The sequence below is a fragment of the Oenanthe melanoleuca genome, chromosome 9, assembly GCF_029582105.1.
Source record: "Oenanthe melanoleuca isolate GR-GAL-2019-014 chromosome 9, OMel1.0, whole genome shotgun sequence".
Lineage (NCBI taxonomy): Eukaryota > Metazoa > Chordata > Aves > Passeriformes > Muscicapidae > Oenanthe > Oenanthe melanoleuca.
Window position 1 is genome coordinate 6,513,162 of NC_079343.1, and position 14,780 is coordinate 6,527,941.

Consider the following 14,780-nt stretch of genomic DNA (forward strand, 5'->3'; position numbering starts at 1 on the left):
TAAAAACAATGTTTTTCCCAATTATTCATCATTATGTACTCTATCTTTAACAAATTATCTTTGATAAAGTACCTGATTTACAGAAATTATGTTTTTACCATTATAACTAGGTTTCTCATGGTTTGACTTCTCAGAAATATTTACTATAAAGTACCAGCATAGGTCCCAAATGGGAAAAAAAAAAGAAACAAAAAAGAGAGAAACAAAAATTCCTTCTTTAAAAGAAGTGGACATTATCTAGGAGACCCAGTCTGTGCCACAGGTACAAACACTACTGGAGTATTTGAAAGCATTTTACCTCCTTCTGACACTGAAGCCAATATTACCTCAGTTTAAAAACATTTGTTCACAAATGACTGGTGACAGATTAAGGAAAAAGAACCAAATACAATAATTTTACTGCTAAGAGATTAGAATAGTAGCTCCAGCCTCCACCATCACATTTGCAGATTTCATTATCTTAAATGTGGCTGCAAGACAAAATGAGGAGTGCTTCTGTCAGAAAACCCCAGTCAAAAAAAGAAAAAGAAAAAAAAGAAGTTCCCTTTAATTGGTTTCTAAAGCTTTTTGGTTTTAATATCAAATATCAAATATTCACAATGCTGAATGAAGAATTGCTTTAATGGTGACCGAAAAGAAAGACAATACTTTGAGATACAAGAACTCAGGACATTATCCAAATCCCAGCAGAGAGCAAAACCTATGCTGAGGAACACTAAAAATGTATTTTCTGCTCATTCTGATCTATCAGTAGGAACAAGTATATACAGAAAATATCACAATATAATCACATTTCTAGTATGCATGCACAAAGAGATACAACAGTGAAACATCGACATTGAAACTGGAAGAGCTATCACCATTTGTGTGTATCACAGATGTCAGCAGCCAAGATAAAAATGAGAGCACTCCAGGAGAGGGGCTGGTTCCCACCCCCACAGCATGGCTGAGAATTAGTGATTTCAAGTTCTCAGTGTTGACAAAGATACAAACGAAATCTGCTGGGACAATACCAGACTCTATGATTAATTTCACAGATAATGACTAATGCAAAGACAAAAGAAAGAGGAAGGGTGTCACTTCATGAACTACTGCTGAAAAACAGCCCTTAACTACCCTTATCACTCCAAAATCCCTTTACTGAAATTATCTGGACAACTTTCCCAAACTGAATTAACTGCTTTAGTGTTGCTATTATTAAACTTATCATAAAATGTTGGAAATACTAATCCCCATTTGTTTAACGTATGATTTGTTGTGCATTTGTTAAACTATGTGTACAGCTTAACATTTTCAGCATTTCTTCTTACGCTTGCACTGAGTTTTCAGTTCATGCTAAATATTTTTTCACTGGCTAAGTAAGAAATTAATAGTGTTTCTCTCAGTATATCTTCTGTGATCATGTAGCCCCCAAACTGTCAGTGAAATAAACATTTTTCTTTCTTATTTAGAACACAGGAACAACCAAAACAAAGAAAAACATACAAATGCAACTTATGGTCACAATATGGAAAAAATACAATCTCTCCTTGAGCCTACCAACTAATAGAAACTGGAGGGGTTTTAAAAATTAAAAAAAAAAAAAAATAGCACATACTGCAGCTAAGTACAACGTCGGCATGGTTGACCTGCAGGAAGATGAAATCAGGCAGACCTTTGAGAGCAGAGGCAGCAGTGAAAGTCTCTTGGTATTCACACAGAAAAAATCCCATGCCATGGATATTTCAGATTCCCTCTCAACACCAAGACATACTTAGTTCCAGAAAATCATGACCAATTACTTAAAAAGAGACACAGTTAGCAGTTTTCAATCAGCCCAAGCAAATATCAACAACATAAAGAAATGTACAGGTTTTAAATAAATTATTCCTCTTACACAAGAAAACAACCCTTTTATTATCAACCATGTACCACTTCATCTAGAATGTCTATTTGATAAATAACTCCTTAGGCACGTTAAATCTTTCTCCACTTCCACTATCTCAAAGGAGTTTAAATGTGATGTTTGTTTACCAGCACTGACAACACAAATCATTCCCCACACATATTCGTCAATTATCACCAACTAGCAGCACCACTGTTGGATTACTCTCCTTTGCCTGAAGAAAGGACGTAAACTATCAGGGCCTATCAGGAAGGAGAAGCAAAAATTATCACTAGCTCAAAATCCATGGATAAAATACAATAATTCTGGAGAGAAACATCTCAAAGGGATTAAAATTTTCAGCACTGTCACCTGCTCAATAAAACCAAAATATATTGGCTCTGCGCTTACTTTGCTTCAAGAACTATGATGTGAAAAATTTACTCAATTTACCTGTACATCTGCTTTTTCTGTGCTTTTCTTTCCTCTCACGGGTCTCTTCCATACTTTCACTTTTCCTGAACAGCATTGTCTCCACTTAATGGTATCACCATTTCCTCCACTACCTTGTTAGCCGCCCTCCTCATTAAATTCTCATACATTCACACCCATGGCTTTGTGCAGGAAAAATAAAAAATTTACCAACTAACTAAGAGCTATTGAGTAAAAGGAAAAGAGCAGGGAAATTAGGGTTTTAGTGAGGGATGCACAATTTATATTGAGAGGCCAAACTAATTCCTCATTTCCAGGTAAGCATCAGGCCTACTTACTGCTAAAAGAAGTTTCAAATTCAAACTCCTGACCGCTAGAGAATCACCTCTCCTGGATTCTCCTGGATGCTCACTGCTCTCTCCAGTGACACAGACTTCAAATCCCGTATTGCTGCTGCAGCTCACAGTTCTCCCAAAACACAAGAAACTAAGCTTTATTTAACTCCTGTTAATTTACCTACTGCACAAATTTAACTAATGAAAATTCAGAAGTAAAATTTTAATGCGGAGCATGGAAAAAGTAATGACCATATCAAGCAATGTAAAGGTCTGGACAGATTTAAGAAGCTTTGGCTTTGACTTTCTTCTTAAATTTGTTATCACAGAGGCATTCCCAATAGCTCCAATTGACCCAGCCTTGGCCATGTCCATATTCAGAGCCATGAGGGATCAGCTTTGCTGGACATGGTGGAAGCTTCTAGCAGCTTCTCATAAAAACCACCTCTGTGGTCCCCCCCACTACCAAAAACCAGGCCATGCAAAACCAACACAAACATTTATGCTGGTTCTGAACAGCCTAGCACAGAGCTCAAAATGGGAAAGGTTCTCCATTGCTGCTTTCCTGTTATTGTTAAAAACTGAAAGCGTTCTCATCAGGAAAGTCCTTTCCTTCTTAATCTACTAGAAAAGGAAAACAAACAGACCTCATCCCCTCTGGCTCTGCGCTAACAATTCTCGCTTTAAATAAAACAGCCCCACCATCAGAACAGAAAATGTATCAAATCCTGGAAAAAGCTTTACCAGTGCCATTCCCTTCATCTCGGAGACATACCCAGGAATGCCAGTCGTGCCGCTCAGCAGTGACCCTGTGCCGCTGAGCCGATCCTGCCGCCGCCGGTAAAGCCTGGAGGCTGCCAGTCCCCGGAGCCTCAGGCCGGCCATGGCACCCAGGGCCCCTCTGCAGGGGAATGCAGGGACACCGCTGGAGCCACACCAGCAGCACCGATACTAGTGAGTCACCTTCCTTTGGGGAGTTGCGTTTACATTTCTGAAGGGGACAGCAGGATGCAAAGACACCCGACCAAGCACTGTTTCTTACAACCTGTCTGCCATTTTGCCATATTCTTAGAGATGCGACAACCTCCTTCCTGCATGCCACTGGTAATTATCTACTTAGTGCAGCACACTAGGGGCTACATCAGCACCTCGTTTTTCCTAGCCTTGCAGAACGCATCCATATGTCACAAGTGACATAAAAAAATAAATCCCGAATCTTCAAGTAATTAAGACACTTAAATCACGAAAACTTTCTGATCAAAGCACAGAGAAATGCAGAAAGGCAAAGCAGATTACTAGAGCTCTTGATAGCAAACACTGTAGTTCACTGCAGATCAGTATCTGACCCTGGCAGCTCCAAGGGCTTCCCAGCAGGCTGCTGTACCACACCATGTCCTAAGGATACTGTAAACAATAGAGCTGTTCTTTCCATTTGGACAAAGCACATTCCAAGAAACAAGGTTGCAGAGACTTCTGCTCTGCCGGCAGCAGTCGCACACAGCAGAGGCAGGAAGCAGGGAGGAAGAACATGCTTGGCATTCCAGCCTCCAGAGATCTCTGGTCTTCAAGTATTATCATGAAAAATATCTCAAGAGTAATTTTTAGTAAATTCTAAAGAAAGGAAAAAGGAAAAGGAAAAAGGAAAAAAGGAAAAAAGGAAAAAAGGAAAAAAGGAAAAAAGGAAAAAAGGAAAAAAGGAAAAAAGGAAAAAAGGAAAAAGGAAAAAGGAAAAAGGAAAAAGGAAAAAGGAAAAAGGAAAAAGGATTTCAAGCATAAGCATGAAATACAGCTTGGCAAGCTACAGAGGAAAAAAAAAATGAGAGGACTGATGACTTCATGAGTTCTAAACAAATATTAACGAGCATGAATCCCTTCTGACACTTAAACAGAAGGGTGTACTAGGGCCCAGTAGAACAGGCATGAATAAAGAACAACCTACTTTTAAAATCACGAATCAGCAACCTTAAAATCTACAATGCACCCCACATTTCCTTAGGAGTTTTAGCTCCTGACCCGACAGCAATCTGCCACTACCATTTCTTTCAGACTGTGAGTGTAGTTTATCCATTTCTATTTTAGAATATAAATGGAATAAGGAAAATGTCCTCCATACTGGGTGTCTCTGCTGACCTTTGAAATTTTAGAGCAATAAACAATTTTTAAAATGTAAGATTAAATCACCTTTTTACTTCTAGCATGAAGCAAAATATTAAATCACCACAACATTAATCTCCCTCATCCTTAAGCAATCTAACAAAATCCCCCCTTTTCTCTCAAGCACTTAAGCTTTTACCTGACTTATATGACATTCTACTGGTTTTCAAACAATAACTCTTCCACTGAAACTATGACTCTCCTTCAAAAGAGAAGATGGGGGGATTAAAGAAAAAAAAAAAACAAATTTCAACAGCAAACATCCTGTCCTGCCATCCTACAACACAAACTTACTCCTCTCTTGCCACTTTACACATAAAGAGGGAAAATGCACAGGTTTGTTTTTCCTTTCCATCCTGATAGATTGCTTTTAAGACAGGGTTGATACCAAACTCTTACAGGTGGTTACAAAGCAGAGAAGGAAGCAGCCACATTTCTTTCAGGCATTTTCAGGTTCTTCCTCAGAGAAGCACCTCCATGGCCCCAGAACAGACTAAGGACCTTCCTATCTAGAGAGCAAATTTAGATCTAAAGATTAAGATTAAAACCACATTTTCAACCCAGAAGAGCAGAAACCGCTGCTTCTAACTCAGAGAGATAAGATACCTCTTATTTAATGCAGGTACTGTCTACTCAGCACCAAGAACCTTTTGTAATATTGTCCTTTATACTCCCTCCTCTTTCAAACCATTTTATTTGCAACTGCTTAACGTAAAGCAGCAGCAGCTCTCTACTGAATTAAAAAATCATCTAACCAGCTAGCCTAATTCAAAAAAGTATACTGTTATTTCTTACCTTCACAGGATTAGGAACAATCAATAAGCATATCTGTAAATGCAGCTGCTCTTCTTTTGTTGACTACAGGAAGTACATAGGCGTATCCAGATCCCAATTTGACCAAGTATAGTGATAACAAAAATTTCTTATGAAGATAATTATGCTCTGAAACATGCACTTAGGAAATATTTTTTTTTCTTGGGCTTTGCTGCTGTGGTGTTGGTTAGAAAACCCAAAGGTGAAAAGTGCCTGGGCTGTTTTGTGTTGCCTTTAGAAATCAATTTAATGCAAAGTCTTAAAGGAAACTCTCATTCTTGTTTAGTTTCTGCTTTGGGCATTTGACAAAGTTTTGCTCGCTGGTCATTCACAGATCCTCTTTCTTAAGGATAAACCCATCACAAAGACAAAGAAAAATAAAACAACAAAATCCAGCTAACCAAACAAAAATAACCAACCCCCCCCCCCCCCCCAACTCCAACAATACTCAAAAAGGCAAAAGTCAAAATGAACAGATGGACTAAATGCATCAAATACAATTCTAGAAGCAATTTTCCCTTTCCTATTGGTAAGGAAGTATCATAGTTAACTTCTAAATGCTCCAAAAATTACACCAACTGTATATAAAATCACTGAAAGACTGCTAAGAAACATACTGTTTTTACATCTAAGACACTATCTCTTATACAGAATTTGTTTTTAAATGTCATTAAAACAACACGTAACCTCATAAAACTAAAGAGTGTGGCCAGCAGGTCAGGGAAGCGGCTCTCCTCCTCTATTTCCCCAAAAGCACAGCCCAGACCTGGCAGTCACAAATATTACTGCTAAAATCCAATTATCTAGTTATCAGTTTTCTCTAGCAAAATATAATCTTCACACTGTAAAAATGAAACTAGTGATATGTTTAAGACTTGCACTTCATTTGCTAGATAGTCACCTAATTTTAGTAATTTTTTACTACGAGTACACAAAAAGAAAGATGTGCACTTCTTTTTCCTGGACTTATATTTTTCCCTAACACTAAAAATCAATAAATCAAATCCCTGAAGGTTTTTAAATTTAGGAGATGCCCTCTGCAGCCAAATGAGACAGAATACAATGAAAATAGAGTTATTTTTCATGTATTTTAATACCAATAATGCATCTGTAATCAGAGTATCCAGAAGAGATTACTTTCATATTTCTACTTAAGAAAGATGAAGTGAAAAAGAACACTGTTTCAGCACCTCGTGTTTCCCACTCTTCTTCACTTTAGAACACTGCAAAACAACATGATCATTCCCTGTGCCAATGGCTTCAAAGGACATTTATGTCCCGTTCCTGGCTCAGGAAGGTTCCCACTGATGGATATTGTGGGGATGCTCCAGTGGTGAAGCAGTTCATCTCCCAGAACCCTAAAAATCCTATGTCCCAAAAGCTAGAGAATATCTGAGTACATAATGTCAGCAGACTTGAAGAACTACCAGATAACAAACATGGAACAACATCTGGGTACCACCCAGCAGAGTGACCTGCAGCTGGATCTAAGGAAGAGCATTCTCAATGCTGAATTCTTTCCAATGCCATAGGAGTCTATCCCAGCCTGAAAAACAACACTGAACAGGAGCTTGTCAATGGCATCAGCCAGGCAAGGTGCTGAGCAGTGCAACGTTACACAGACACTGTAATGCTTTGCTGGGAAACTACTACCCTAAAATGGATGATACTATTAACAAGGAAACAGCCAGCACAGTTACAGCTGTGACAACTTGGACAGTTAATTGTCCATACCTGGGAACCACAGCAGACAGAATTTTAGAAATGTTCATAGCTGACAAACTTCCTAGGACAAGCATTTCTGAAAACTTCAAATAACACCTGTATTCACTTTTCACCAGCTAAAGCCAAGGCCTGCTCATTTTAACAGCCCTCTGAAGTAAACCCAAGGAAAAGAGAACAGAATCCTGCATCACTTTGAACAGCACACTGCAGTGTCTCAGCTACCCTGGAATTGCCCATGTCAGAGCTTCCAATGAATAATGTTGAACTTTAACAGCAATTTTCAGAGGAATCATGGAGAGAAGACAAGGATTACTGTCCACCAGCACTTCCCACTGCCCAACTGAGTGACTTCAACCAAGGTAAGCCTGTCATTCAACACAGTACCATGCCACAATTCTGAAAAAATAAAATCAGCTGGGTTCCTACAGCCACAGTTCTTTCCAAGTCCTCTCCATCTTTCTCTGTTCAAGAGCTGGATGGGCACCCATGACCTGTGAACATTTAAGGCACGTGAGTCTTCCTCTAGCTGTAAGAAAATGAACATAAACTTGCAAGCATGCACCTGTTTCACATGTTAGAAAAATATAAAAAGGGACCATTAAAGACATGAGGCAAGAATCAAGAAGAGTTTTGAGCACGTATAATCACCCAAGAGCATCAATTTGTCATCACAAAGACTTTCCCAAATCATAGATAAGCATACACAATTATTCAGCAGGTTCTCACACCCAACAACCCACTAATCAGGGTCCACTTTGCATAGTCAGAAAAAGCTGCATAACACAAACATCAAGACTTGACACAAAAGGAAAGTGGATACTCATACACAAAGTGCTCTGAATCCATCTCGATATTCCTAATAATGAAGAACAATGCTTCAGTGTTAAAGATAGCAGGATTCATGAGGATGAGTATCCTAAAAATGGCACCTTGCTAATTGCAGTATTACTTCTTCGTGCTTCTCATCTCCAAGACATTTTACAAAAGCAAGCTTACTTTCACAAACTGCTTATAATATATGGGCTTTATTTGATGGGAGAAAAAAGTGACATTAAAGCACTTGTGCAAACCCTCGCAAAATGCCAGGAAATGCCTTCACTGCTCCTCATTTGCAACTGTCAATTAAGTCGCTTCACAGCGTTCTCCACTGTCAGACAGCAAGAGAGGAGAATCAAGTTCCAGATTCAAACAGCTTCTGGAACATGTTAACTGCAAGGCCAGCAGTGACTCTGTGGGCAGATGGGCTGCGTGTAGATCAGGGAGAAGGGCCCTGGTGGGGTCGCGGTACGGGGGAACGCCGGGTGGAGGCGGCCGGCGTGGGTCAAGCCAAGTGGCCAGAGAGAGCCGGCTGCTGCTCCAGCACCCACAGCTGCTCCGGCACTGCCCGCACCCACGGCTGCTCCAGCACCCACGGCTGCTCCGGCATTGCCCGAACCCACGGCTGCTCCAGCACCCACAGCTGCTCCGGCACTGCCCGCACCCACGGCTGCTCCGGCACTGCTCCAGCACCCACGGCTGCCCCGGCACTGCTCCAGCACCCACAGCTGCTCCAGCACCCACAGCTGCTCAGCACTGCCCACACCCACAGCTGCTCCAGCACCCACAGCTGCTCAGCACTGCCCGCACCCAGAGCTGCTCCTCTCGCCCTGCCCGCACCCACAGCTGCTCCCGCACTGCTCCAGCACCCACAGCTGCTCCCGCCCCGCTCTGCCCAGCTCTGCGCTCCGCCGTGTCCCCGGGCAGGGCTCAGGCACAGCTCCGCCCGAGCCTCACAGCAGCAAAGCCTTCTCCCCGACCCTTCCCAGCAGGCCCTCAGCGCGTTACCCAGGGCGAGAAGGAATTGCTCCCGACACGGCACGGCCCCGACCCCCGCCCGGCCCCCGTGTGCCCGGCCTCACCTGCCCGTCATGGCGGCGAGCTCCGCGCTGAGGCCGAGGGGCTGCGGGCCGGGACACGCGGCTCGGCCGCAGCGCTGAGGGCCCGGCGGGCAGCGCTGACCCCGCCCCGGCCCGGCCGCGGCCCCGGCGGCGAGGGCGGGCACGCAGCCCTCGGTGACTCAGGGCAGCCCCCCCGGACCTGCGCATACTTTTCCTATAAAGGGAAAGAAATACGGAATAGCGAGGCGGCGCAGCGGAAGGAGGGGGAGGTTGCACCGACACACACAGAGACGGACAGGCACGGCATTTGCCCCTGTCCTGCCGCCGGAGTTGCTTCGCCCCACCTGGTAGTGGACGCATGGCAGCCGCTATGGGTGTGGGGTGCAGCGGCAGCGCTGGGCGAGCCGCTGCTGGTACGCAGTCACACACACCGCGCTGCCGTGGCGTTGTGCCTGAGATCAAAGCAGCCGCGCTCCCGGCCTGTGCTGAGGGCTGCTCATCCCTGCACACACCCCCGCGGCCAGGGAAAGTGGCGCTGGGTGCTGAAGACAGGTCTGGAAGGCTTCTAGAAAGTGGTCTGGAAAGGAAATTGAGTGCACCTTCAGTAAATTTGCAGACACAATTGGGGGAAGTGTGTATTTGCTGGAGGATGGGAAGGCTTCTGCAGAGGGGTCTGAACAGGCTGGACCGATGGGCTGAGGCCCGTGGTTTGAGGGTCAACAAGGTGAATTGCTGGGTCCTATGCTCATGTCACCAAGTGCTTGGAACACTCCGGTCTGGGGCAGAGTGGCTGGAAAGGGGCTGGAGGGGAAGGACTTGGGGATGCTGGCTGTCAACAGATGAACATGATTCCAAGTGTATCCAGGTGGGCAAAAAGACCAATGGCAGCTGGTCTGTGCCAGCCACAGTGTGTCCAGCAGGACCAGGGCAGTGAGTGTCCCTGGGTACTGGGCACTTTTGAGCTCACACCTCCAATCCTGGCGTTAGTTTTTGGCCTCATGACAAGAGAGATATTGAGTGGCTGGAACATGTTCAGGGAAGGGAATGGAGGTGTGAAGGGTCTGAAGCACCAGAACCAATGAAGGGAGGCTCAGCCTGGAGAAAAGGAGGCTTAGGGAGGACCTTCGTGCTCTCTACAACTCCCTGATGTAACCAGGTAGGGGTTGGGGTCTTCTCCCAAGAAGAAGAAGAGCAAGTGGCCTCAAGTTGTGCCAGGGAAGTTTTAGATTGGATATTAGCAAAAAATTCTTCATTGAAAGAAAGGGTTGTCATGCACTGGCACGGGCTGCACAGGACAGTCACCATATTTGGAGGGATTTAAAAGATGTGTGGATGTGACACTTGGGGGCATGACTTACTGGTGACCTTGGCAGTGCTGGAATAATGGTTGGACTTGAAGATCTTAAAGGTTCTTCGGAAACCTAAAGGATTCATGAGTCACTCCTGAAACTTTTATCTCTTCCCTTCACTGCCCAGTGGGGGGTTGTGGCCATTTAATAACAGTTTACCTTTGTTGTTTCTTGTTCCTCCCTTTTTCCCCCTGCTCCACTGTAGATCTTCTCTGGGGCAGCAGTCCTTCAGCATAAACCTGCTCCAGTGTGGGCTGTCTCTAGGCCACAGTTCTTTTGGGGAATGGTCCACTTATAGGACTCAGGCAGACAGAAGTGTCCCTGACAGGTCAGGGGCTGCAGCTGTGTGGTTGGACATGTGTGTGCTCAGTTCATCCAGCCCATCATCCTGCTCGGCCTGGCAAGCTTCTACCCTCATAAATTCACAAGCTATGTGAGCATAACCCTGAAATTAGTTTTGCGTTGTTCTAACTCTGCATGTCTAGAAGTACAACTGGTTGTTCTAGTTTTTGCTCTTTTGTCAAAATAAAACAACACCTGCAGTTTCCTTTCATATTGAGATGATTTTGGTTTCTTTTGTAATAGCTGTGAACAGTTGCTCCATCATCCTCCCCTGAGCCTTCAGAACTCCCGGCCTCTGCTTGAGTCTTCAGAGAATTCCTACAGTGTGTGGTGCGTGTATGTGCACGCCTGGGTGTGGGTGGAAATGTTTTAACTGGCCACACAGGTATATTCCCTAAAGCATCTGGCTGGCAGTTTACAGGAAAAAAGTGCATAAGGTAATTAATTATTATTTTTCCTATCTTCTTGCTCTGTCTGAGCATGCAGAAATGCACTCATTGATTAATGATTAATTGATGATGCAGGACATGGAAAAAGTTGATACACTGAATGACTCCTTTGCCTTGGTCTTTACTAGCGAGACCAGGTTTCAGGAACCCCAGGCTCTAGAGATCAAAGGGAGATAGAATCACCCCAAACCAGGCTGAGAGACACTTCCGAGACTAAGTGCAAGAAGCGGGTGTTTGCTTTGTTCAGCGCGCCGGCTGTGCGGGGATACCTGCTCCTAACACCACACCCAGGCACAGCAGATTACAATGTATGGTTATTGTATTGCGAGCCATGATGGTGGCACTGAGGAAGGCACTTGTCCCCAGCCCCACACATACTCAGTGTAGCAATTTACACAATTTTTATTTATCATTCCTAGATAATGTAAAAGAGTTAAATGGAATCACCTGTAGACTGAAAAATAACATGAGCGTACCTTAACAAGAAGGTCCTAGAGTGCATCACCTCCACATGTTGCTCCTTCTCTATGAATGATATTGTACAGGCAGTCATGTTACAGGCAGTCCATGAATAACATCTTAACTAAGCCCCAGAAGTCTGTTCCTATTCTTTGTTCCAGTCATGCACCCAAGTACCCTTACTGACATCAATGTACTTGCTCATGATCGATGCATTTTTATTTAATGCTTTTAGAGAGCAAATTGTGATTGCTCATAAATAGATATTGTGAGGTTTCCAGAGGAATACACTTTTAACTGCCTTTTATTTTGTCTGATGAGTTAAAAAACTCCATCAAGGAGTAATCAGAGCAGAAGCAGCATCAGACCTGCCTGGGCCACAGTCAGGGAAATGGGTGCAGTCAAGCCTTTCACAATAAAAGAACTAGTGTTTTCTCTGGAGCCTTTTCCAGCGGTGATGTACTGGTACAAGAGTTCTCTTTTGTTCCTCTTTTTCACTTTATTTCCAGGATAGAAAGCTTGACTTTGCTGCAGTTGATTCAGTGTTGAATACTTCAGTCTTGACTTAGTTTTCACCTGTATTTTAAGCTGAGTTTCTATGCCATTGAGGGAAGTGCTTCAGATGAGCAGCAGATAAGCAGAGGTCCATCAGAAGAGACCTTCCATTTCCAGAATAAACTGGAAAAAAGCAGAAAAAAAACTCTGTAAGACAATTTTTATTGTACTACTTCTTGCCATATTGTGGTTACATAATTGGTATCATATTACAATGCTCTATATTCTTAACATAATTGCAAAATCTTTGGTCAAATTTTCAAAGGCATAAAGGGGAGCCATATCAACAGTTGTTGGGATTGACAATTTAGAGCAGGCTGTCAATGCATTTTGTAAACAGGAACATAATTCCACACAAAGGCATTTGACACCTGCTAGCATGCCCTCAGACCACCACCAGAAGGATCCAGTCTCTGGATGGATGTTTGCAGGACTGACCCTTGATGTTTTTTCTTGCTTGCAATATTAAATATTTAAAAATTATAGACATCAGGGGCTTTGGGCAGAATCAGGTATCACTGGCAAGGGTCTAAAATCTTGTAGACAATTTATTCAAAAAGCTTAACCTTTCTAGGAATGACAAAAGTGTATCCAGGGCCAAAGAGAGGGGAAGGGAGAGAGCAAGGGCCAGCAATCAGGCTGGGGGGGGCAAGGGACAGTTAAAACCTGGCAGGAAAGAAGTGGTGAAGTGGAATGTGCTGAGCCCATAACTCAGAGGTTCATTGAAACCATCCTCTGCTAGGGTACACTTTCCCCAATATTGCCTCACCAACAACTTTTACCGTGCTCACCTCTAGCTCCCTGGACACCCCTGGCCCTTGCTCTGCTCTTCATCTGCCCCTGCCACCTGGTCCAGGCAACAGGTGGCCATGAAGTTGTGCAGCAGCAGGCACAGCTTCCCCCTCAAGGCCCTGCATATTGTGGGCACACAGGTCTTCCTCCCTTTCCTACAGGCAGCTCAATCTCCAGCTTCCCAGGCACAGGAGGGTAACTCCAGGCCTATGCAGGGGCAGACGTGGCTCAGGCTGCTCCATGTGTCCTTGATGCAAAGACCTGGAAGCTATCTCCCTCCTTAGTTTGCTGCTGGGACCATTTCTAGGGTGATCTAGTCAGGGCCAAGCAGGTATTCCCAAGGGCCACAGTATTGGCTAGAAGTGTATGGGAGTTGGGAGAGGAGCAGACACAGGGTGCTGCGGACAATGTCTATAAGCTGCCCTGGTAATCTTGGCTCCTATGCCAGATGCATCAAAAAACAAGCAGAGACTGAGGTACAGGCTCTGGAGAGCTGTTCCCAGGTTTCATCGGTCCCACAGTAACAGCAGGTTACTCTGTGTGGCATTACATGTATGCCCACCCCTGTCCACTGCTCCTTCCTTGCTACTTTTCCCAGTGGGTCCTTTTCCTCTCTTCCCTGCCAATGTCTTTCTATTGCTCTGCAGTCAGTTCCAGCAGCTCTACCAACATTGGGCACTGCCCCATCATTAGGGTTCCATTTGATGCCATGGGAGGGGGAAGGACCTTCCTGGCAGAGCAGGTGGTAGCTGAGGGAGGAGGAGAACAAACTAGCACAACTCTCCAGTGATGCTGCTCAAAGGCTTTAATGAGGAGAAGCAAAAGCAATGGCACAGAACAGAGACCAAGGAACACGTGTGGGGGAGCAGGGAGGGAAGGAGATGGGCCCATTAGGCAAGGCCAAAGGGGAAGATGCGGCGGCTTCAGCAGATCTGCCCGCAGCGGGAGAAAGGCAGACACAGGCCTGACCCGCCCAGGCCAAGGGAGCCCCCAGAGGAGATGGGAACCCCCGCGGTGCTGAGGGAGCTGCCCACAGCAGCTGACAGAGAGGATCCCACGGCTGTGCTCTGAGGGAAAGAGGTGATGATGGGGCCCGGCATGGTCACCACCACTGGCGAAGGCTCGATGTACACCGTGGAGTCAGCGCAGCGGGCGAGGCAGGGCTCACTGCAGCTGCTGGCAAGGGGCGTTGGGCCACAGGGGCCGCAGGGCCGTGGGGGACAGGGTCTGCAGCAAGACATCTCTGGGTGCAGGAGGCAGAGCTGCAACACAGAGCAGGGAGCACCAGGCAGCCCCAGGATCAGTCTGTCTCTCTGTCCCCCAGCTCTCTCCAGAGACACTGATGGTCTTCAAAACACACCCTGAGCGTACGGCTCCCACCACCCTCCTCGTGCCCTTCCAGTGCCACGGCACGGAAACGCCGCCCCACTGCAGGAATAGGACCCAGCACAGTGGCCTGAGGGCCCCTGTGCAAAGGCTGGTCCCAGCCCATCCCCACAACAGACATGGCTGTGTTACACATGTTACATGTCTGGGATGCACTGGGGCATTTTGTTACACCACGGCAGGTGCAAATTCTGCTGGGCACATCGCCCTGTGGCTGAGCCCCACTGCTCCCCTTCTGCTGGAACCAA

The 14,780-nt window shown here is 45.1% G+C and overlaps 1 protein-coding gene across 2 annotated transcripts in view; it reads right to left on the reverse strand.

Moving 5' to 3' along the window:
* The window catches only part of LIMS2 (LIM zinc finger domain containing 2), a 29,938-nt gene extending 20,550 nt beyond the window's left edge, over positions 1-9,388 (reverse strand). Inside the window, exon 1 of one of the 2 annotated variants that reach the window (XM_056498363.1) lies at positions 9,222-9,388. In XM_056498363.1, the coding sequence (XP_056354338.1) occupies positions 9,222-9,232 (11 nt within the window). In that variant the 5' untranslated portion in view covers positions 9,233-9,388. Of the gene's footprint in view, positions 1-3,406; positions 3,542-9,221 lie in introns of those variants that run through there. The other variant, XM_056498362.1, reaches the window with a different exon arrangement.
* Between the last annotated feature and the right edge of the window lie 5,392 nt (positions 9,389-14,780).